A 23835-nucleotide genomic window follows, 5' to 3' on the forward strand; every position below is an offset into this window, starting at 1 on the left:
GAGAAAGGATAAAGATTTGAAATTAATTTTTTCCAAAATTGTAGACATTTTAGAAGAATAAAACTTAAGTTTGGGTCTTTAGTTTTCCTTAAGTTTCTCTTTAACGTTGACATATCTTTTGTTGCTAATAAAAAGATTCAAAAACTATTTTTAACTGATTTTCTCACATACTCTTTCGTCTGTTCCATAATTTTGGGGAGCACATATGATGAGATAATGGATGACACCATAAACCTTGCAGTTGCATAGCTCTCTTCAAAAAAGAAGATTGTGTGGGCGCGGGGTATTATATGAGATGGATGACTTCTGCCTCTGAAACCAGTAATACATTATATGTTAATTGAATTTAAATGAAAAAAGATTGTGCGCACGCACACGTGTGGCTATACATGTATATGTATTTTTTTGTGTACTGAAGTTGAAAGTCTTTGAAACTCTTGCATTCAGTGTATGATGGGAAAGGAAGTTTCCTTTCTCCCTCAGACACTTTCTACGAGTCCTTCTGTTTGGTATAATGCAATGCAATACGGATTTAAACTTGTGTCCGTAGTTCCCAAGAGTTGTGTTTCTGAGGGTTAGTGTCCAGCTGGATGATATACACTGTCCCTGGAGAGCCTCCCTCGAGTGGGAGGACAAATAGATACTCCTGTGGGTGATGTAGAAGATGCAAGAGTGTTTTTATCCAGAGGGTCAAGTGGCCTGAACCTGAAGGTAGATTTAAAGAATCTGGATGATCACAGAACAAGTAGGAGTTCCTGGTGCCCAGAAGGTACACTAAACAGGGATCTTATAGTGTAGTTTGCCAAGTTGCCAAACCATGGGAGTCTCCTAAGATACAACACAATGACCTGGGAAATTGTACTTTAAAGATTTTATTTATTTATTTGTCAGAGAGAGAGAGAGCGAGCACACTTGCACAAGCAGGGGACCCGCAGTCAGAGAAGGAGACTCCCTTTTGAGCAAGGAGTGTGGTAAGGGACTTTCCCAGGACCCTGGGATCATGTCCAAGTAGAAGGCAGATTCTTAACCCACTGAGCCACCCAGGCATCCGGGAAATTATCAGCGCTCCAAGTGACCGTCCTGGGTGCTAGCAGAAAGCTGCTGCTCCCCAATTCAATCTTTTTTTATTTTGGTATGTCTTGGGAAGTTATCAAGTCACCTGGAAATACCCTTATAAAATAAAGGACCATAAAATTTGAGGCAGTCATTAGTTGATCAAAGCAGATTGTGGGTGACACAGACGTTCCTGAAGATGGGGCTTCCCAGAAGTCAGTCCTTAGGGTGTCAGGGAGATAGTCTCCCTGAGTGGGATGACTGAGACTAGAATTTTGATAGCATTCTGATCATGGTATAAAGAACAAGTCCCAGATGTCTGGGAACAAGTCCCTGGCCTTCAGAGATGTCCTAATACTCTTCTGCTTGCCTTATCTCCTAGTTCACTGTTGCTCGAGGCTGTACCTTCTATTTCCCTCTGATGCATATACATATTCTTACATATTCTTACGCTCTTCTGTAATGTTCTCTGTAGAGGGCCACAAGGTCCTTTTTAATCCTAAAGGTACAAGTTGATTACAACATGCTTGTTTCTGTTAAATGGAAGTACTTGGCCAACTCCTCTTTGTATGTGGGAGGTCTCCAGGCAACTGTGAATAACTTTTAAAGGCTGCTAAGAGGTCAAGAAGTGCTTTGCTGGGTCTTGTTCTGTCTCTTTAAAAGCAGGCTTCTTGGTCTTGATTGGGCCCACAAATTCTGTTTCTTCCTGGACTATCTTGGGCTCTCTGTGCCTGCATTAGAGGCTGTTCCAGCCTGCGTCTCTCACCCTTACACACACTGAGATCCAGGCTGCTACTTTGCACGCAGGGCAGATCTGTTGAAACATCCTACCTTATGCCATCTTCAGGTGCTAGATATTTACAAGAGAATCCCATCATCCTGATTTTTCTGTACCCCAGTGCCTTCGCAGTTCTTAGACTCTCACAGATGTAATCTGTGGTCAGTGTGTTACTCTTTTCTTCATGGACTCAGCAAAAAAGTGTCAAAGAATGGTAGCCATTTCCTCTCCTTTATCACTAGTACCGAAGTGATCACCAAATCTTGTCATTTATTTTGAAAATTCCCTGCCTTTTTTCCTGGGTTCTTAAATATACCACCTATCTTCTGACCTCCAGTTCATACTGAAATCCATTGTGCTCAGTTTACTAGGCCAATCTTACTCGTTTTTTGTTTTGTTTTTTTTTTTTTATTATTAAGTGGGAATTACTGTACCAGTCTGGCAGGGCTGCTACAAGGATTACAGATCTTCCTTGACTTACCGTTGGGGTTACATGGGGTTACATGTCGAAAGTTGAAAACTGCCATGAGTTGTACTTAATGCAGCTAATTTACTGAATATCAGAGCTTAGCTTAGCCCACCTTCGATGTGCTCAGAACACTCCCATTAGCTTACAGTTGGGCAAAAATCACCTAACACAAAGCCCATTTTATAATAAAGTGTTGAATAGCCCATGTAATTTATTGAATACTGTTCTGAAAGTGGAAAAAGAATGGTTGGTGTGGGTACAGAATAATTGTAAGCATATCAGCTGTTGACCTCATCATTGTGTGGCTGACTGGGAGCTTTGACTCGCTGTTGTTAACCAGCCTCAGGAGTGTCAGTAGCCCAGGAAAAGATCAGAACTCAAAGTGGTATGGTTTCTGCTCAGTGTATATGGCTTTCCCACTATCATAAAGCTGAAAAATCGTAAGTCGAACCTGTGAGTTGGGCACTGTTTGTAGATGTCGTGTAAAGTGCTAATCATGTTGTCTGACGCAAAGTCAGTATTCAGCAAACGGCAATGTAACAGACTTTTCTCCTCCCTGAATCTGATTATTCTTCGTCTCACCTTTCACACCACGGAAGCAAGCAGCAAAACGCATAGACAGAAGTATGGGATGTAGAGCCCTCGTGAGCCTTGATTTGAGTCCTTGACTTCCGCTTGACTGGCTGTAAGATTTCAGGCAAATTACTTGTATTCTTTATTATTTTTTTAATTTATTTATTTGACAGATCATAAGTAGAGAGGCAGGCAGAGAGACAGTCAGGGAAGCCGGCTCCCCATTGAACAGAGAGCCCGATGCAGGGCTCGATCCCAGGACCCTGAGATCATGACCTGAGCCGAAGGCAGAGGCTTAATCCACTGAGCCACCCAGGCGCCTCCGATTCCTCATGTTCTTTATATTTTTCACTTTAAAATGGAAACATACTGACCACAGGGATTGGCAGAAGAATGAAATGAGGCGACTCTGGTCCAGGGGGAATGCTTCCTTAACCAAAGGCGGTTGCTGTGCACATGCTCCTTGTCTTTGTCCTTGCCGAAGCCTTCTGTCAGTTCGCAGTGTCGGCTGAGGATGTGTAGGAGTTTCCGAGCCGCATCACGAGCGTGTCCTCTCTTCTTCTTCTTGCAGGTTGAGTCCATCCACAGTAATGGCCACGGCCTTACCCAGGACGCTGGGGGAGCTGCAGCTGTATAGAATATTGCAAAAAGCCAACCTGCTCTCTTACTTTGATGCCTTTATCCAACAAGGTGGTGACGATGTCCAGCAGCTCTGCGAAGCGGGGGAGGAGGAGTTCTTGGAAATCATGGCCCTCGTGGGCATGGCCAGCAAGCCCCTGCACGTCCGAAGGCTCCAGAAGGCGCTGAGAGACTGGGTGACAAACCCCGGCCTGTTCAACCAGCCGCTGACGTCGCTGCCCGTGAGCAGCATCCCCATCTACAAGCTGCCCGAGGGCTCGCCCGCCTGGCTGGGCGTGTCCTGCAGCAGCTACGACCGGGGCAGCAGCGCCCGCGAGCCGCACCTCAAGATCCCCAAGTGCGCCGCCGCCACCTGCGTGCAGAGCTTGGCGCAGGGCAAGGCCGACGCGGCGGGGAGCGTGGTGCTGCCGGGCCTCGGCGAGGCCAGACTCTGGCAGGGCCACCACGGCCCCGAGAGCGAGCACAGCCTCTCCCCCGCCGACCTGGGCTCGCCCGCGTCCCCCAGAGAGAGCAGCGAAGCGCTGGACGCGGCCGCCGCGCTCTCCGTGGCCGAGTGCGTGGAGCGGCTGGCGCCGTCGCTGCCCAAGAGCGACGCGGGCGACGTGCGCGAGCTGCTGAGGAGCAACAAGAAGCTGGCCAAGATGGTCGGCCACATCTTCGACATGAGCGACGACGACCCGCGCAAGGAGGAGGAGATCCGCAAGTACAGCGCCATCTACGGCCGCTTCGACTCCAAGAGGAAGGACGGGAAGCACCTGACGCTGCACGAGGTAAGGCGCGTGTGTGTCGTGTGTCGTGTCGTGCCTCACCCGTCTGCCCTGTCGTGCCTCACCGAGAAGCTCGCTGGCGCTTGGCCACCAGGAACACGCGGCCCGGGGAGCAGCGTTGGACACCGTGGGTGCTGGCAGGATGGTCCCTCTTCCAGGAAGACGGACTGTGTTTGTCGTGTCCCGGCGTGTCTGTGTGGCGCTCAGACGCGCCGGCCGGGGACGCCGTGTGGGGCGACTTCCGGAAAACCCCGGATTGAGGCGGGAGAGCGTAAGCCTTTGCGCTTAAAGGCGGTCTTTTTTTGAAATTAGGACATAAAATGGGATTTTAAGTGTAACCATTCACTTAAAAGGCATGTGGGGTGCGGGGTGGCTCCGTCAGGGAAGCTTCTGACTCTTGATTTTTGGCTCAGGTCACCATCGCAGGGTTGTGAGATCGAGTCCCGCGTGGGGCTCCGCGCTGGGCCTGGAGCCTGCCTGAGCTTCGGTCTCTGCCCCTCCTCTCCCGCTTTTACACAAGTAGGTAGACAGGTGGCATTTTCGTAGACTTTAGAAAAAAAAAACTGTAAAACAAAATGACCAGAACTTAAAAGTAATTTTCTACTAGCACAGACAATAACATTTTATTAGATGAATGTTGCAAGTATTAGGATGGATTTGAAGATTGTTTTGGTTTGACGTTGGGCATTAAAATTCTCATCATCTCTTTGTAGCGCCTGTCCAGAAGTACCCTTCCCGAGCGGAGTGCATGCATCCCCTTCTTGTCCGCGGGTCAGCGCGTCGTTTCTCAGATGTAGCTCAAGTATAAGCCTAAGTCTGTTCTGATAAGTTTTCCCACAAGTAGAACGACCTTCCCTTTCCTTTCCGTTTTTATCCCTGCAGACACCACTGGCACAGTAACTTAAGCCCTTTGTTGTACGTACTGGTTTGCTGATCTGTCCCTCACGGTATACTTTGGTTTTCTTCAGGGCAGAGATAATGTCTCATTCATTTTTAATATCCTCAGAGTCTAACACACCCTATACATGTTTGGCAAATAGATGCATTTTCAGAGTTAAAAAGACTATTTTATTACTAAATTTTTTTATAGCATTTATCCTATAGAAGAAATAAATCCTGTAGAAGAAATAAAATGTTCATTTGAATGTAGTATTCCATGTGAGAAACATTAGGTTTTTCCCATCAGACATGTACTTTAACACAGCAAAGAATATACACTTACTGCAAAAATATTCAGTTATTACAAAAGGATGTAAAGAAATTGAATCTGTAAACTTTCAGATAGTTTTCTTTACATGTACAAAAAAGGGATTGTATTTGGTACACTATCCTCTAATTCCTTTTTTAAAAAAAACTTGTAACACTATACTCACAGTACAATATATATTAGGTATCTTTCCAAGTGAATACACCTAGAGTTACCTTGTCTAATTTTGGGGTCGTATTGTATTCCAAAATGTGAATGTGCCCTTATTTACCTGAACCATTCATTTGGTGTCATTTAGGATGTTCCTGTTTTTTTTGATACTACATATGGTGGACATGAACATTATATACATACTCCTTTACAGACAGACATGGCGTGTTTTCCTGTAGAGTAGAATCCAACATGTAGAATAATGGAATCAAAGAATATATAGAGTTAGTATTTTAGTAGATACTGCTGAATCGCTTTATAAAACTGCAGCTTTATAATTCCATTATCATATGCAACTGTCGATTTCTCCACACTCTTGCTAATACTGCATTTATCATTCTTTGTAGTCTTTGACCGTCTAACAGATGAAAAATTTTCATTGCTCAAATTTACTTAGTGAGGATGATTATCTTTTCATATGTATAACAGACATCAAATTTTATGTTCTTATCATTTGTTTTAATTGTTTAATGTTTAATTGTTTGATGTTTTATTTTTCTTACCCCTAAGAAATTTGATTGGTTAGAACTTTTTATATTTTAAGGATATTAACCTTTTGTCTTACGTTGTAAACATTTCCCCAGATTATCATTTGTCCTTGGACCTTTCAGACTTATTTGCCATGTGAAAGTTTAATTTTATATAGTAATATTTGTTGATCTTATCCTATATGATTTCATTCATCTAGTTCTCTATTCTTTTACCAGTATAGAATTACTTTAATTACTGTAGCTAAATAATGTATTTTGATATCTGGAAAGGCAAGTGTTCCTTCAGTAGTCTTGTTTTGTAGCATCTATCTTTCTGGGTGGTCATGCATTTCTTCTTCCAAATGTAATTTTTATATTTATTTATTTATTAAAAGATATTATTTATTTGAGAGAGAGTAAGAGTGTGCGTGCATGAGCAAGGGGAGGGGCAGAAGGAGAGGGATGAGGAGACTCCCCACCGAATAGGGTGCCGATGTGGGGCTTAATCCCAGGACCCTAAAATTATGATCTGAGCTGAAGTCAGACACCCAACCTACTGAGCCACCCAGAGGCCCCCCCAAATGAAATGTTTAATGCATTTATTAAATTGCCCCAAAATTTCCATGGTATTTTTATTAAATTCCTTAAAGGTATGGATTAATTTGGGAAAAACTGACATACTTAAAATAATGAAAACTCCATATAGTAGTGTAGTGTGTATATTCACAGATTTAGATCTTTTATATTCCTCCGTAATTCTACAGTTTTTTATTCACGTGTCACAGAGGTTTCACATATTTCTTGTTAGGTCAAATACTGTGAAGTATATATACACATATTAAATGTCTTCTATATATTTAAGTATTTAATAGGATATGCAAATATATAAGATTTAAAAAGGATATAATTGTAAATGAAATTTTTTCCCGCTTTTTACAAAATTATTGTCACTGGCTGATTTTTGTATATTAATCTTGTTTTCGGCAATTTCATCTTTTTGAATAAATGCTTTTAGATGTGAATGCATACTGGAGCTAAAAATAAGGAAATTGGTTAGCAAAATGTTTTAAGTAACAGTGCATCTGATTTGATCTATTTTGGGCATATCCTTTTGTAATTGTATGTATAGTTGCCATACAGTAACTGACTCACAAGAACTTAGGAATCCATCTAGAAAATACACTTAGCATTATAATTCAGATACACTCTGATGCTTTCATTACCCATGAATTAATGGAGGAATCTACCAAAAGGCTATTATGATTGTCATTAGTAGAAAACAAATGGCAATACATGTTGGTAATTTTAGTTTCATGCTTTAATCTAGTTCTTTTTTTTTTTTAAATTTTATTTATTTATTTGACAGAGAGAGATCACAAGTAGATAGAGAGGCAGGCAGAGACAGAAAGAGAGAGGGAAGCAGGCTCCCTGCTGAGCAGAGAGCCCGATGCGGGACTCGATCCCAAGACCCTGAGATCATGACCTGAGCCGAAGGCAGCGGCTTAACCCACTGAGCCACCCAGGATATAGCAGATGAAACACAAAGTTGAGTCAGTATTTTTTCAAAGTGAAAGCATGTTAAGAGATGACTTTGATAAACCAAATCAACCTCATTTTTTTTCTTTTTAAAGTCCTAACCTACTTTTAAAAAATAGAAAAATTATTTCACACTTGGCTTTTGCTTAAGGTTTCTTTGCTTCTTTGGATAAATAGGTACAGATGGTATTTAGGTAATGAGATGATCATGAGTTTCCCAAAATAAGAGAACGCTCGGAATGAATGCTAGAAGCTGAGATGGGGTGGGGGTGGGGCTTTAGAATATGTGGCTTGTATTTTTGAAACTTAGGCCACTTTTTATTTGTAAACTCAAGTATGTGAATCTGGTCCAAAAATACAGTTTAGGATAGATGTTTATGAATCAGGATGCTTCCTTTAAACCAGTAGCTATTTAGCAGCTTGGTGGATATTATGAAATCCTGAGAGACTTAAAAGAAAGGTACTACATTAAGTGTACCTCCTAGGTATGGTAATTTCACATTTTCTCCCTTGACTATTTAAAATGAGTGAAAGATATATGAGTTTTTCTAAATTCCTAAGATTAAAGAACAGTACTAGTTTGTCCTCAATTTCCAAATAAGGAAATATATGACTCATTGTTAAGTCGCCGTCAGTATTTGAGAGTTTTCTTCATGAGCCCCATGTGGACACTGTGCTTTCATACTTTCAAGACCTACAGCTGTAGTATGTAGGTCACTAGTGAATGAAAACCAAAAAGTGACCTGCATCTGAAAACATTTTTGCAGCTCTAAACTACATAAAATTCTCTTTCTTACATGCATTTTTTACTTGTTTTCAAATGTACTATATATCAGGCAATAAAGAATTATGAAATTAATCATTGTTAGAATACGCTTTTTTGTTTTCTTAAAGCTAAAAAATCAGCGATGGTCTTGGTACCTGGCTGGATGTGGCCTGGTGTATAGGAGTCAGACCATGAAGATAGTGTGAGTGGCTGGGCCTTGAACCGCACTCGTTGTTGGGGTGAGGCAGGTTCTAAGGGACAAACCCCAAAGTGTTAGAAGTCCAGGCAGACAGGATGTTTGGTCTTTCCAGAGGCGTGTGACGTGGTAAGCAGACAAGCGGTGTATGTGTCAGATCTTAAATCAGTGAATGGATGAGGAGAAAGAAACTGAAAGTTGAGAGCAGCAAGGCAGTGCAGGAGGCAGGAGCTTGTGGTATCAGAAAGACAAGCGAGTAGTCACCTTGGCATTCTAGAATATTTGTCAGATAGCAACTTCCGATTGGAGAGTTCCAACACTTAAAGATGGGAGGAGGAGGATGGGTAAGTGGGTAAGTTGTAGACCTACTAGAAATTCTATGGGAACTGAAGTGTGTGTGTGTTACTAAGATAAGGACTTGGGCCCATAGAATATGCCACATTTAGGTCAGTTTTCCTTGTAGTGTGGAGAAGTCAAGGCTGAAGCTTTCAAAGGAATCCAGCAGTCTTAGTTTTGACAGGGGAGGACTTTTGAACCTGGGACCCCCATAGACCTGAATGCACTATTGGTAAGTTATGATGCTTTATTCTAAACTCTTAGAAAGCATTGATTTCAGCATCATATACTTGAAAAGAATTTTTTTTTTAATCACTTTAAAAAATGGGTTATAGGACTGTCAGGGTAGTCTGCTTTTGAGTCATCTTGGTAAGTCACATTTTTCTAAATATGTTCATTTCATCCAAGTTTTCAAACTCATTATTGTAAAGTTGTTGTTTATCGTTTTTAAGACCTACTATTGTTTGTACATTTCTCTCATTTTTTTTTACGATTTTTTATTTGAGAGAGTATATCCGCATGAATGGGGGGAAGGGGCAGAGGGAGAGAATCTTCAAGCAGATTCCGGCTGAGCATGGAGCGTGATGTGGGGCTCCTTCCCACAACCTGCGAGATCATGATCGGGGTCAAAACCGAGTCCAGCGCTTAACCACCTGAGCCACCCAGCCACTCCCGTTTGTCTCTTTTTTCCCCAGATCAGTTTTGCCAGAGATTTGTTTTATTCATCTTTTCAGGGGTGTGTGAACTACAGCCTGTGGCCAAATGTGGCCCGTCTCCTGATTTTGCAGTAAGTTTTAGTTAGAACACAGCCAGGCCATTTCGTTTATGTACTCTGTGCCACTGCTTTTGAGCTGACTTCAGAGTTCAATAGTTATAACAAAGACTCTTTGGCCTGGTAAGCCTAAAATATTTACTATCTAATCTTTTACGGCAAAAGCTTTCCAACCCCTGATCTCTAAAGGAGCAACTTTTGGCTTAGTTGATATTCTTAGTTGTGCCCTGTGTGTGTGTGTGTGTGTGTGCATGCATGGGAGCGCACTCTCTTACGCTTTCTTACAGTTCGTTTTATTGTTCTTTTCTAACTTAACTCAGGTGCTTCCTAGTTCATTGACGTTTAGCTGTTCTTCTTTTCTAATGTGAGCAATTAAGGCTGTAAATTCTCATGGTATTCTGATTTGGTGTAATTCCCAAAGTTTTGGTATCAAGTCCCACCACCCCCCCGATTCTGATTACTTCTCTTTTTATTTATGATTTCTTACCCACGAATGATTTGAAGTGTTTTTTCATTTCCAAATATGAGGGCTTTTCCTTAATTATTTTTCTAATCATTTTTAACTGAATTACATTGTGGTCAGAGCACATGGTTTGTATATATTAAAATCCATTGAGATTTTAGTGTGGTTCAGTGTGGCCCGTGTTTCGTGTTTCTGCAGGTGGAGTGTTCTGTGTGTGTCTGTTTTAGCAAGCTTACTCTAAGGTAGTCTGTTTTTGTCCGTTTGCTCTCTCAGGAACAGTTGTGTGGAAACCAGCTACTGTAATTGTGGAGTTCTCTGTTTCTCTCTGTGTTCTGCACCAACTCTTCTAATCTTTCATAGCCCATTTTGCTTTAAAAACCTATTTTGAATGATGTTAATACAAGTACATGTGTTTTCTCTTTGTTATCTTTTTATCATCCTTTTACTTTCAGTTTTTCTGAATCCATGTTTTACATCCAACTCTTGTATTGGAATTAAAAAATTAATAGGCACATTTTTCTTTTATCTGGAACAGTTGACTTACTTACACTTTTTATAATGACTACTATTCTGAATTTATTTTCCTCATTTTATTTTGTATTTCTGTCCCTCCCTTTCTTTTGATCTGATTTACTGTCTGGAATTCATTTCCTTTAGTCTGAAGTTTATCATGTAGAAGTTTCTTAACAAAGGCCTACGGATGGCAAATTCTGTCCTATCACAACCCACTGGAAAACATTTTTATTTTGCCCTCTTTGTTTATTCTGGGTATCAAATCCTGTATTGTCCGTTATCTTCCATTACTAATTGAAGAGATTTCCTTGGCTTTTGGTTTTCATCGTTGTGTTTTTGGTCGGTGTTATCTGTTGTTTGCTTTTGAAGTCTTCTGTTTGCCCCACCCCAATTTTTTCTCTCCTTCTGTTTTCTCAGTTTTTCTTGATCTTTTTTACTGTATTATTCTTTAGTCACATTTTCAACTCTTTTACTTTTCTTAAGTTTTTGAGGGTCTTATTCTGTCATTTCTGCTGATTTTTACTTTTGATGCCTATTTCTTTGGATATTTTATGATTTCTGTCTATAACTCATATTTCTTAGAACTGTGGGAATGTTTTGAGGCCTAGGAAGAAAATGGATTCTTCTAGAGGTTGTTTGCTTTTTCTTCTACCAGTCACCTGTTTTCTGCACAGTACCACTCTGGAACCCTGTGAAAAAAATTCTCAGCCCACAGAGTGTAAATTAGGCCTGAAAATCATGTGCGGGCTGATTTGGGAGGGTGGTTTATGAAATCTCAAGGGAGTATCTTCTGTTTTCCCCTACTCAGTAGCAGGGTTCAAGACAGGTAATTTCCCTTGCGTTCTCCTGGGAGTACAGGTGTATTTCTAATTCAGGCTTACAGTGGGGGTGTGGTGGTTTGGGATTTCAGCTTGTGGAGGGAGGGGTCTCAGACTCCCTCACCTTTGGTGGGTTTTTCCTTCTGTCCTCTTCCCACACTAACCAGACCTGTGAGGTTGCGAGCTGAAGCTCAGGGTCATCTGGTCTACCAACTGTCCTCAACTTACTTCTTTGTCTTCATTGACTAGTAAGGATTTTATCCTTACTAGTCCTTACTGTTGTCTTGCTGGCTTAGTGATGGCATTTAAGATATTTTTCCTCCTATTTTTATCCAGTATTCTTAGTTGTTTTCTGTGAGGAGTCCAGTCATTCCCTCCTTGTGCTGGAAATGAAAGCCTGGATTGCCTTTTGAGCCACCCTGTCACACAGCATTGTCATGGTATTTTTATGCTAATGATACAAAAACGGAAAGTCACAGTCATTTGATTGTTAAAGATTATAATTTTAACTACCAGTGAAGAAAACTTTAGGTCTAGTTACAAATGATAGAAAGCTAACTTTAAGGAATAGTTAACATAAAAATGTGAATGGAATTTTGACATTTTTAGCCACAAAGAAGAGGAGTTGGAGGAAGTAAACCAATTAGAGAGGATATCTATTTTATATTTTTAACAAAACTAGAACCATAGGGTCACCTGGGTGTCTTAGTTGATTAAATATCTGACTCTTGATCTCAGCTCAGGTCTTGATCTCAGGGTCCTGAGTTCAAGCCCCACCTTGAGCTCCACACTGGGTGTGATGCCTCCTTAAGAAAACTGGAGACTTGGAATTTTTACTTCTTCTTCTTCTTTTTTTTTTTTAATAATTTTAAGTAGGCTCCCACATCCTATGTGGGGCTCAAACTCAGGACCCTGGGATCAAGAGTCGCATGCTCCACCAACTGAGCCAGCCAGGTGCCCCTGGAAACTTAGAATTTTTAAAAAAGCTAGTATGGTCCTGCAGTGACTAACATATTAGAGTATTTGTATAATTTTTAAAAATACATAATATTTACTGATTTAATTATTAACAATTAGCATGAAATACAGAAAACACCAACAGAAAATGCAATTTTTGAGGGGATTCCTGATGAATCAGCTTCTTACTACAACTTGGGGTGAGCGATAGTTATTTCTACAGCCTCAGTTTTAATACCAGAAGTTTCCCTAAGGTCTTGGAGAGCTCAGTCAACTTTTTTGATCTCTTGAGCCTGAATTCAGTAATAGAGAATATACTATCTTTGTGTTTTTGGTTTCTGTTGGATGATGGAATACTAGAATACTATTTTCAGTTGATGTTGAAAGGTTATTTTCTGTGGTTGTGCATAAGGTGGTACCTCTGAAATGTCAGTTAAAACACCTTACTAACAATCCGAAGCTCTCCCTACTAATTTAGGGTACGAATGCAAGAAAGAAAGGGCTACCTAAAAAGGGGTTTAGTTTAAGAAGGTCTTCAAGGTCATTGTATCTACTGCTTTTCCAAAATTGAAGTTAATTTATTTAGAAAATCATCCTTTAAAGTGTATTTCACTTTTAGCTCCAGTTACATTGTGCCTTTCAAAAGCACTTAAGTGCTAGCTAGCCAGGTCAGTCAGTCAGTCGGAGAAAGACAATTATCATAAGATCTCCCTGATATGAGGAAGTTGAGAGGCAACATGGGAGTTTGAGGGGTAGGAAAGGAAAAAAGGAAACAAGATGGGATTGGGAGGGAGACAAACCATAAGAGACTCTTAATCTCACAAAACAAACTGAGGGTTTGGGTGTGGGGGGGAGATGGTGGTTGGGTTATGGACATTGGGGAGGGTGTGTGCTATGGTGAGTGCTGTGAAGTGTGTAAGCCTGACGATTCACAGACCTGTAGCCCTGGGGCAAATAATACATTATATGTTAATAAAAATAAATAGATAAATAAATTTTTTTTAAAAAGCACTTAGTGAAGAAATTGATCTGTTGATGATTCTTTAGGAAAAGGGGAGAAGACTGAAAACACATTGTTCCTATTATGCTCTCATTTTCAGTTGTGGGTTTAAAATAGGAGGCCTAGGTGTGTTATAACCTTGTCTGTAGCAAAATTATTTGAGAATTAGACAATGTAAATTATAGGTAGAAATCTGGGGAGGGGGATGTTAGATACATGAATTATATCACACACCATAACACATTCTAAATGGTTTCAGTAGTTAAGTGGAAAAAATAAAACTGTTATGCCAAATTACAGGAAACCATTCATGTTTTAGGGTGAGAAGGGAGTTTCTATGTATGGCACCCAAGATAACCGTAAGGCTAATGATAAAGTATGAAAAAGAAAAGCCACTGCAGGGGCGCCTGGGTGGCTCAGTGGGTTAAGCCGCTGCCTTCGGCTCAGGTCATGATCTCAGGGTCCTGGGATCGAGTCCCGCATCGGGCTCTCTGCTCAGCGGGGAGCCTGCTTCCCTCTCTCTCTGCCTGCCTCTCTATCTACTTGTGATCTCTCTCTCTGTCAAATAAATAAAAATAAAATATAAAAAAAAAAAAGAAAAGCCACTGCATATGAAGAGTTAATGCTCTTAATGCATAAAGAATTCCTGAAGTCCCTGAGAAACCAAATAGTGCAGTAGAAGAAATAGGCAACTGCCATGAGTAAGCAAATTTTAAAATACTTTATAAGAAAAAGGTTCAGCTTTATAGTCAAAGGAATGTAAATTACAACTAAATGATACTGAAAATACATCAAATTGGTAAAGCTTTTAAAATAAAATAACCAGTATTGGTTGATTCTGGATAATGGATCTTCATATAATTGTTGGTAGTGTTACGATTTAGAGCAGTTTTCGTGGAGAGTAATTTGGGAAATCTATAAATCTTGTAAAATTTAGTATATTCTGTTACCTGACAAATTTATTCTTAGGAGTTTATTCCAAGAAAATAATTGAATATGTGTGCAAAGATACACAGTTAAGAACATATCTTTTCAGCTTACCTTGTAATATATGAAAAAGTGGGGTAGTTTCATGTTCAGAGTGAGGTTGGTTTAAATAATATATTACTCTTTCGTACAATGGAATATTGTATGTCTGGGTAGTAAAAATGACACCGTAAAGAATATTTACTCATTTATCAGCCAACAGGTACTTGTTGAGTAGCCAACCGTGCCAGATGCTGACGTAAATAAGCCAAGTTTCTGCCTAACAATATGATAGAAGTAACAAATACAGCATACATAAGTGAAAAAAGGCAGTTACAAATCTATATTCACGTACATGTTTGTATGTACACAGATATTAGAGTAATATACATCAAAATATTAATAGATGGGGGCCGGCTGACTCAGTTGGTCAAGCATCTGCCTTCAGTTCAGGTTTAGGTCCTAGGGTCTCGGGATCAAGTCCCACACTGGGCTCCCGACTCTGCAGGGAGCCTGCTTCTCCCTCTGCCTCTATTTCTCTGTGAGTCTCATGAATAAATAAATAAAATCTTTAAAAAAATAAAAAATAAAATATTAATAGATGGAAGGTTTGCACTCTGCATTGCATTAATCTTCTGTTGCTTCTCTGTGTTTTTGAAAATTTTAAATATAGAACATTTTTGTGAACAGAATGGGATGCCCGGGTAGGAAGGAAGTAAATGCCCGTTTTTTTATGAAAGGAAAACAAGAACTAATACTAAGAACAACCTTGTGCCAGGTGTGTCTCATTTTCTTTCTTGTTAGTCACTTGAGGTAGTTCCCGTTTTGATTATCCTATTTTTGCCTCTGAGAACGCTGAGGCTCTGAGAAGTTTTTAGACGCCCAGAGTCACACAGATGCTAAGTGATGCAGCAGGACTCACCTCAGGTCTGTCTGCCGTTACTCTGTTTGCCGTCAGTCATGCCTGCAACGAGTATGTTTCTTGCTTTTTGAAAAAGTTTCATCTAATGCTTTGTAATTCCCTACATCTATTTAAATTGGCAAAATTATGTGGAAAAAAACCTTTTCTAATTAAACAATTAACAGATTTTCAATTTAAATAACATTGCTATTTTAAGTTTCAATACAGTTGTTTTGTCCAGTAGCAATTCTGTATTGACATTATTTAACACTTAGATAAAAAAGTGGAATTAGATTAATTTTAGAGATTTAGTGACTTCAAGACTTTGATTTTTCCTTTATGGCCCAAATCTGTGATAACTCTGTTTTTTGACTAAGTAGTTTGATAAATATTTAACTCAAATCATCTAACTTTTACTCCTTCCTAAGAAGGTTCATAACAGTTCACCCTGAAAAAAAAAAAATGCCTGTCAGACCGTGTATACTCACTTTTAGTTAGGGAAATAGTACCAACAAGTCATATCAAATCCTTGGCTTTTCATAAAAATGAGATACAGAATTTTTTTTTACTTTATTTTGCTTATTTTCTATAAATCCATGCCTAAACAAAAATTAAGCATATAAATACGTAAAACCAGGGTGACTATTTTGATTAATTCAAGTTCTGAGAGATGGTAGGTGATGTGATTTTCTTCTGAAATTAGGCCTTAGGACTAATAAAGACCCATCCTGATTTTTATAAACTATGATCTCATTATGCAATGTGACGTTTTTTATCCTTAAGTGAAACATTTTTCTTAATTGATGAAATACAGAGTTTTTTAATTCTTAAATTTTGTTTGGATACACAGCTCACTGTTAATGAAGCGGCTGCTCAGCTCTGTGTGAAGGATAACGCGCTGCTGACGAGAAGAGATGAACTGTTTGCCCTGGCCAGGCAGATTTCTCGAGAAGTCACCTACAAATATACCTACAGAACCACTAAGTAAGTGTCTAACTAATTGACAGGCAGTATTTTTGCATTGCTTGGTAGAGGTGGAACGTACGACGTTACCCATTGATAGAATATAAGCATTTTTTTTAAGTAGAAGTGTGATGTGACTGTGGTTCTATAAAATTAAAGAGTGAAGTGACTTTTCAGAACATTGCTAATCTGGTTTTGTTGTTTTGTTGAATTCTCCTTTTGTCTTTCTTTTAGAAGACAGTTCCGTAGCACTGTAGCATTGTTCTGGTAGTGGTTTTAGACATTCTTCTCGCACAGATGCTTTGGTTTTGAGTGTGATGATGAGATTTAGTTAGTGTGTGTAGACTTACTTGTATACCCACTAACTGTGTAAACTTGTTGAACTCTTGGTAGAAGCCAAGTGGTTCCTTTGGCAAGGTGTTTGCAATCCAATGAGATTAGTTGAATGGATGAAGAGACTCCGTTGGCCAGTATGTAAGGGAACATTGGAAGATGCCAGATTACATGGAATATGGACGTGTGTTGGAAATAAGAGGAATATGGAATATTTGAAGTAAAAAACTTACATGTTGAAAAGCAGGGATGGTTTTAAAATGTAATATAAACACATCTTATTGTTCATCTCATCTTCATTTAAATCCTAAATCTATTGACTTCCTCAATAGAAGTCATTTTATTAGTTTCTTTTTCATCTTTCCATCTTTTTTATTCTCTTGTCGCACATGGATTTCTAGTTCACCATGAGTTGTGTGCGCCGCTGCTTCTCTGAGGAGGTGCAGATGACCCCCTGGCGTTAGCGTAATTCAGCATGTGTTGAAAAACCACGTCCTGGGGCGCCTGGGTGGCTCAGTGGGTTAAGCCGCTGCCTTCGGCTCAGGTCATGATCTCAGGGTCCTGGGATCGAGTCCCGCATGGGGCTCTCTGCTCAGCAGGGAGCCTGCTTCCCTCTCTCTCTCTCTCTCTCTCTCTCTCTCTCTCTGCCTGCCTCTCTGCCTGGTTGTGATTTCTCTCTGTCAAATAAATAAATAAAATCTTTAAAAAAAAAAAAAAAAAAGAAAAACCACGTCCTGAGCACCCTCTGTGGCCCTAATAAATCACAGTTTCGGGGGATGGGGTCTTGGAATCCAAATTTTCACAAGGGTCCCAGATTACTCTTGTACCTATTCACATTTGAAAAGCATTTACTGTCATTATGTCCCCAAACTCGTAGCAGTTTCCTTTGCTATGCCTTAGAGCCCACATAGACACAAAGTGAAGTTATGCAGACTAAGTGAACAGGCTAAGAATGTACAGCAGCAATATTGTAGAATTATAAGATTTTTTTTAAGTTGGATAATCAAGAGCTGATTTAGTGATTTTTTTTTTCATTGTATTACACAAAATTTTATGACTGCTTTATTTACATAATTTAATCAAGGTGATACATATACATGATTTAAGAAGTCGTACGGTGCATGGGGCTTATACTGAAACTCACCAGTGTCCCTGCCCCACCCCTGCCCCCTTCTGGATACCACACCCCAGAGGCAATTGCTTTCAACAGTTTTTAGCTGTTTCTTGTTGTATTTCCATTTATGTACTTTTTAAGTTAAATATATAACATGCTTGCATAATTTAGAAGCCAAAACTATGTGAATATGTAATATAAAAAGTTACACTCCCATTCTGGTATCCTTTAACTTCTTCCTCTCCTCAATAGAAGTCGTTTTATTAGTTTCTTTTCATCTTTCCAGTCTGTGTTAATGCACTTGCAAAGATATATATTTACTCATTTTTACCTTTTTTCCAAAAAACAGTAGGTGGTATGTATCTGTATTATTCTGTATTTTGCTTTTAACATGTCTCGGCGATCTCATTATGGTAGTATGTACACATCTTCTTCATTATTTTTGACAGCGTTGTGGTATTGCATTGTGTGGATGTACTATGATTTTTTTAAAGATGATTTTTTAAAGATTATTTATTTGCAAAAGAGAGAGCGAGCACACACGTGCATGAGCGGGGGGTGGGGCAGAAGGAGAAGCAGACTCCCTGCTGTGCATCAGGCTCAGTTGCATGATCCCAGGACTATGACCTGAGCTAAAGGCAGACGCTTAACTGACCAAGCCACCCCGGTGCCCCACCATGATTTATTTACCCAGCCCCTACTGACGGATACTTGATTCATTTCTAGCCTGTTATCATTATAAATAGCATCATAATAAATAATGTCATACATATTTTGTTGATTCTGAAATGTACTTTTCACATTTTAACATCTTTTACTTTGAAGGCTAACTTATAATTGATGGCTTATTACAGTTTAATTGGCAGTAGTGTTTCATGTATCTGTAGGTACCTTTGGGATAGAGTCCCAGCAGTGGGATCTCTAGGTTGAGGGAAAATGGATCTGTAGTTTCAATAGATGGACAGTAGATGCATTTTAATCTTACGTAGCCTTAAGCATTCATCTTAAATGACCACTTTGGTCATTTTATCCTGAAGTGTTCCTGCTGATCCATAAAAATATACTATGCAATATAATCCTGCTTGATTTTTTTTTCCTTTTTCATTATTTGGTAATCATTACATATTTATTGAGTACTTTCTTTTTTTTTTAAGATTTTATTTATTTATTTGACAGACAGAGATCACAAGTAGGCAGAGAGGCAGGCAGAGAGAGAGGAGGAAGCAGGCTCCCCGCAGAGCAGAGAGCCTGATGCGGGGCTCGATCCCAGGACCCTGGGATCATGACCTGAGCTGAAGGCAGAGGCCTTAACCCACTGAGCCACCCAGGCACCCCTGTTGAGTACTTTCTTTGTGGGGAAGTTTTTAGGTAGTGGCCTTTTGAACTGTATAATATAATTGGGTGCATATTTCTCTGATGTTAATTTAGAAGTGATGAAAAGTCTTTTTTGTTATGTCAGTGTTATGAATGTCTTATTTCTGATGTAAGGGTTTCAGGGGTATATGTTTTGGTGGAAGTTTATAGACTGAGATGTCTTTAGAATAAAATTTGTTACCTTCTCAAATTTTTCTCCCTCCCATTTCATTCAGGTCAAAATGTGGAGAAAGAGATGAATTATCCCCAAAGAGAATTAAAGTGGAGGTAAGATTATGCATTAAATTTTCTTATGCTAATAATGTTTATTAGCATAAATAAGGGTGCTCCATAAACAAATGAAAAATGTGAATGAATTGTAGAATCTTTAAGACAATATAGAATTTTGTTGCTTTGAAGTATCTGATTTGAACTAGAATACTAAAGACATTCTTAGAAGGAAACAACAATAGTGAGATTGATAGCTAGTCAATTTATCACAGGTTGATTTGTCAGTAGGTGTTTCTTAGAGATTTAAAAATTCTACTCATTAAATGATTTTTTTATAATCTTTTTTATATCATTAGTCATCTTATCAAGTACAAATTTAGAGGAGCTAAAGGTTGTTTATATTAACGATCTGAGAGAAATAAATGACAATTTAGTATTTCCAAGTAATGGAGACTTTCCTATAATCAAGCCTCTTTTAGAGGATCATGGTTGAGGCTGCCCTTTTTTTCTTTTTTCTTTTTTTTTAAGATTTATTTATTTGAGAGCGAGAGAGAATGAGCAAGGGGAGGGAGGCAGATGGAGAGGGAGGCAAGTAGACTCCCCACTGAGCTAGGAGCCTAACGAAGGTCTCAGTCCCAGCACCTTGAGATCATGACCGGCACCAAAATCAAGAGTCTGGTGCTTTAACTGCCAAGCCACCCAGGAGCCCTGAGGTTGTCCTTCTGATTTTAGGTCTGCAGGAGGTAAGGTGGGAGTCGAGCAAGAAAAAATACATCCTTTTCTTAGGGCTGTCAGAACTGTAGAATGGTCTCAAAACTACTGTTCCTTAATTTGGACTGAATGTTTTTTTCAAAGGCCGGTCTTCAGCAGAGTAGAAATTTGAAGTCTAAGAGATCCTTCCTTTTTTTTCCTGGGCAGGGGATGAGGGCCTGTACTCTCCAAGACATCCGGTATTTAATTTCAAGTTAAAGCAAATAAGCTGTGTTAGATTACCCTAAATTCTTCTCATTATTTTAACTAAGCATCTGTTTGTCTATAGTCCTTCAGTCACACCAAAGCTACAGTGACCTTTTTTTTTTCTCTTAAATATTTTATTTTTGAGAGAGAGTGTGTGTGCACATGCACACGGGCAGGGGTGGGTGGGCAGAGGGCGAAGCAGACTCCCCGCTGAGCAGGGAGCCCCACGAGGGACTCGATCCCAGTACCCTGGGTTCATGACCTGAGCCAAAGGTAGCCACCCAGGTGCCCCCACAATTATCTTTTAAACATGTAAATCCCTTTCTCACTTTCTCACTTAAATCTTTCCAGTGGCTTTCTCCTGTGCCTAGAATAAAATCTACACTCGTGGAGACATGTAAGGTCCTACGTGATCTGACTCTACCTGCCTATCTAACCTCATCTGCTACCACACTTCCCCCGCTAACCTGACCCACTCTCCGCTGCTAGAACAGGCCGAGCTCATCCTGCCTCAGCGCTCGCTGCTTGTTCGCAGACCGTCCCGCGGCTCGTCACGGAACCTCAGCTCACAGCCAAGCTGCCTCTGACTTCTTGCCTCCCTTTCTGAAAGGGCATCTTTACCTCAGTCACATTTAGGCTCTTTCTCCTGCTTTGTTTTGTTGGTTTTCACGACAGTCGCTGGCATCTGAAGCGATGACGTATTTGTTTTGTTATCAGTCTGGCCCATTGGATGAGAAGACAGCTCTTATCTGTCTGTCCACTGCTTTGTACTCGGATTTGATAGTAGTGCCTTGCACTTAATAGGCACTTAATAAAATCAGTGAGGTGAGATAATGAGTGGCTATGGCTAAGCATCTTTGACTTCTTAAAAACTTTATCCTAAAGCAGTGGTTCTCAAAGAAGAGAAGAATTTTGTCCAAAAAGGGCTACACTTTTAAAAATCGTGCTTGTATTTGTAATCAGCGTCACTGTTAGCTCTTGAGTAATGTTTAAGACCAGTTAGCCTCAGATACGATGCCAAAAAAAATGGCTGGAATTACCAAAAAGGCCATTAGATGATCATCTAACTCGTGATGACATGATTTTATCCTGTTGTGTCCCAAGGTAGCGAACAAGAGAGGATTGCTGTAGATACAGTGACTCTGCCCCTGAACTGGGAAGTCAGGTGAATACAGAGACTGCGAAGAAGCATGTGCCGTCAGAGGGGTTAGAGGAAGGAAGGTTCAAAACCTGCCCAGGGGCCAGGAAGAGTAGTCAGCCGCTGGGCTAGAAATTCTGTCTGTTCTCTTTCTCACCGTTGGCCCTCTGTGTAATCCTGACTCGGGCTCTTCTCACATTGAAGCCCTGGTTTCCTTTTTTGTCTGTGTTCAGAGATCACCATTGTACATCTGCAATCATGAATCTCACGGGCTGTTTGAACTGTCACTGTTTCTCGGTCAGCTGTATTAATGAGTCTTCTGACCTCCTCCTTGGAGGCCCTTATCTGAAATTTAAGCAGTGTTTTTTATATCCAGCACAGAGTTTTGAGTTTCTTTTTAGTACCTTGGAGTGTTGGGTTATAGCATTAGATGTGATCTTCTGTTCCTTCAAATACGTCCCACTAGAGATACTGAACGATGGTTCTGTTTGGTTAGTTGACTGTTTTACTGACATTCCTAGAGCCGCTTGAACAGTTCTGGACTTAGAAATTAAGATAATCGGTGTTTCCTTCTTCTAACCCTTTCTAAATAAGACAAGTGACTCATCAGCCCAGACCACTTTTTTTTTTTTTTTTAAAGATTTTATTTATTTATTTGACAGACAGAGATCACAAGTAGGCGGAGAGGCAGGCAGAGAGAGAGAGGAGGAAGCAGGCTCCCTGCAGGGCAGAGAGCCCGATGCGGGGCTCGATCCCAGGACCCTGGGATCATGACCTGAGCCGAAGGCAGAGGCTTTAACCCACTGAGCCACCCAGACACCCCACCCCAAACCACTTTAAATGCTCTTCTTATAGGCACTAAACTCTTGATTTTGTTTCCCAGAAATAAATAGGGACCTGAGCTTTTTATCTGGGATGATAGTTTGCCTATTTTGCTGGCCTGTTTAAATTTCGTTTTTGCTTTGTTTTTTAAAAGCACTTCTGGGGGCACCTGGGTGGCTCAGTGGGTTAAGCTGCTGCCTTCGGCTCAGGTCATGATCTCAGGGTCCTGGGATCGAGTCCCACATCAGGCTCTCTGCTCGGCGGGGAACCCACTTCCGTCTCTCTCTCTCTGCCTGCCTCTCTGCCTACTTGTGATCTCTCTGTCAGATAAATAAAATCTTTAAAAAAAAAACACTTCTGGATCGCAGGGCAACAGTCTCTCTCCTGAGAGTGAGTGTTTTAGCCTGGGTGTACCGACACATGGATCCAGGGTAATCCTTTGCAAAACACACAGTATTGGCACCAGTCCTTGTCTCGGTTCTCTTGCGTACTCTAACTCAGATTTGAGATTCCAGCGCCACTCACTCGATTCCAGAAGCCAGCACTGAGGGAGTTAGTGTTCTGTGGGCTGTACTCCCTTATGACATTTCATTGAGTATCAGTGCGCTGTTCATGCCTGTTTTAACGCGGCCACCAGTGATGGGAGACACGGTGTGAGCTGGGTTTTAGAAGAAAAGGTTTCCAAAGGTCAGTGTCGGGTGGAGGGGCATTACAGAGGTAGACTAGCATGGGCAAAGAGAGAGGTAAGACAATACTGTGCATGTTTAGAATAACGGTGAGACCAATTTGTAGATTTTATAACTGACACCAAGGACTTCATCAGTAAAACTGGAAAGATTTTAGAATTCTTTGAACATACTGTTTCTTATTTCATTTGAATTACTGATTTTCTATTAAAAGAAAATACTATAAAGATAAGCTTAGCACATTATAAATTATAGCAGATTACTAGGCCCAAGTTAATGAGAATTTTTTCTTTCATTTTCATTTTTTTAAAATCCTTGACAATAACCTAGCATACATGCCAAATTGCTGACTTTTATCTCAAAAAGATAATTTTTACAGTGTACAAAAGGAAATGTAAGTCCAGTAGATAAAACAGAAATGACATAAAAAATAGGCATGTAAGGGAAGGAAACATTTTCTTTCATGGCAGTGCATTAGGACACACAAGACTAGCACTTTGTTCAAATTTGGGAACGTGTTTTCTTTTTGCCAAATGCTGTGATTTCCTGGTCTGTTCATGAAGTGTTGGGTATAGGTTTTAAAATCCTTGTCTGACTTGTTCCTCTTACTGTGTAGCGGGCTGTCCTCCTTTAAGGATAGCTCACTGCTCTTTGATTGCTCTCGGTTCTGTGGCGGCTGTCATACCGCACCCCATCACGGTGGGTGCTCAGCAGAATCCCTTCCTGTAGGGAATGTCGGACATTAAGAAACAGAGAGATTTTGAACTCTGTAATTTGAGAGTAATGAAGTAGACACAGAGGAAAAAGCCTGCTGGCTTGGGAAGGCTGTAGGGGAACCCACCGCCTGG

At 40.3% G+C, this 23835-nt stretch overlaps 1 protein-coding gene across 4 annotated transcripts in view; it reads left to right on the forward strand.

The window, feature by feature from the left end:
* NAB1 (NGFI-A binding protein 1) overlaps positions 1 to 23835 on the forward strand; it is a 44970-nt gene that overhangs the window by 6826 nt on the left and 14309 nt on the right. For 3 of the 4 annotated variants that reach the window (XM_046018510.1, XM_046018512.1, XM_046018513.1), the window contains exons 2-4: positions 3445 to 4282; positions 16241 to 16374; positions 19390 to 19441. In XM_046018510.1, the coding sequence (XP_045874466.1) occupies positions 3464 to 4282; positions 16241 to 16374; positions 19390 to 19441 (1005 nt within the window). In that variant the 5' untranslated portion in view covers positions 3445 to 3463. Of the gene's footprint in view, positions 1 to 2891; positions 2986 to 3444; positions 4283 to 16240; positions 16375 to 19389; positions 19442 to 23835 lie in introns of those variants that run through there. The other variant, XM_046018511.1, reaches the window with a different exon arrangement.

This window comes from Meles meles, chromosome 9 (assembly GCF_922984935.1).
Source record: "Meles meles chromosome 9, mMelMel3.1 paternal haplotype, whole genome shotgun sequence".
NCBI classification, from domain to species: Eukaryota; Metazoa; Chordata; class Mammalia; order Carnivora; family Mustelidae; genus Meles; species Meles meles.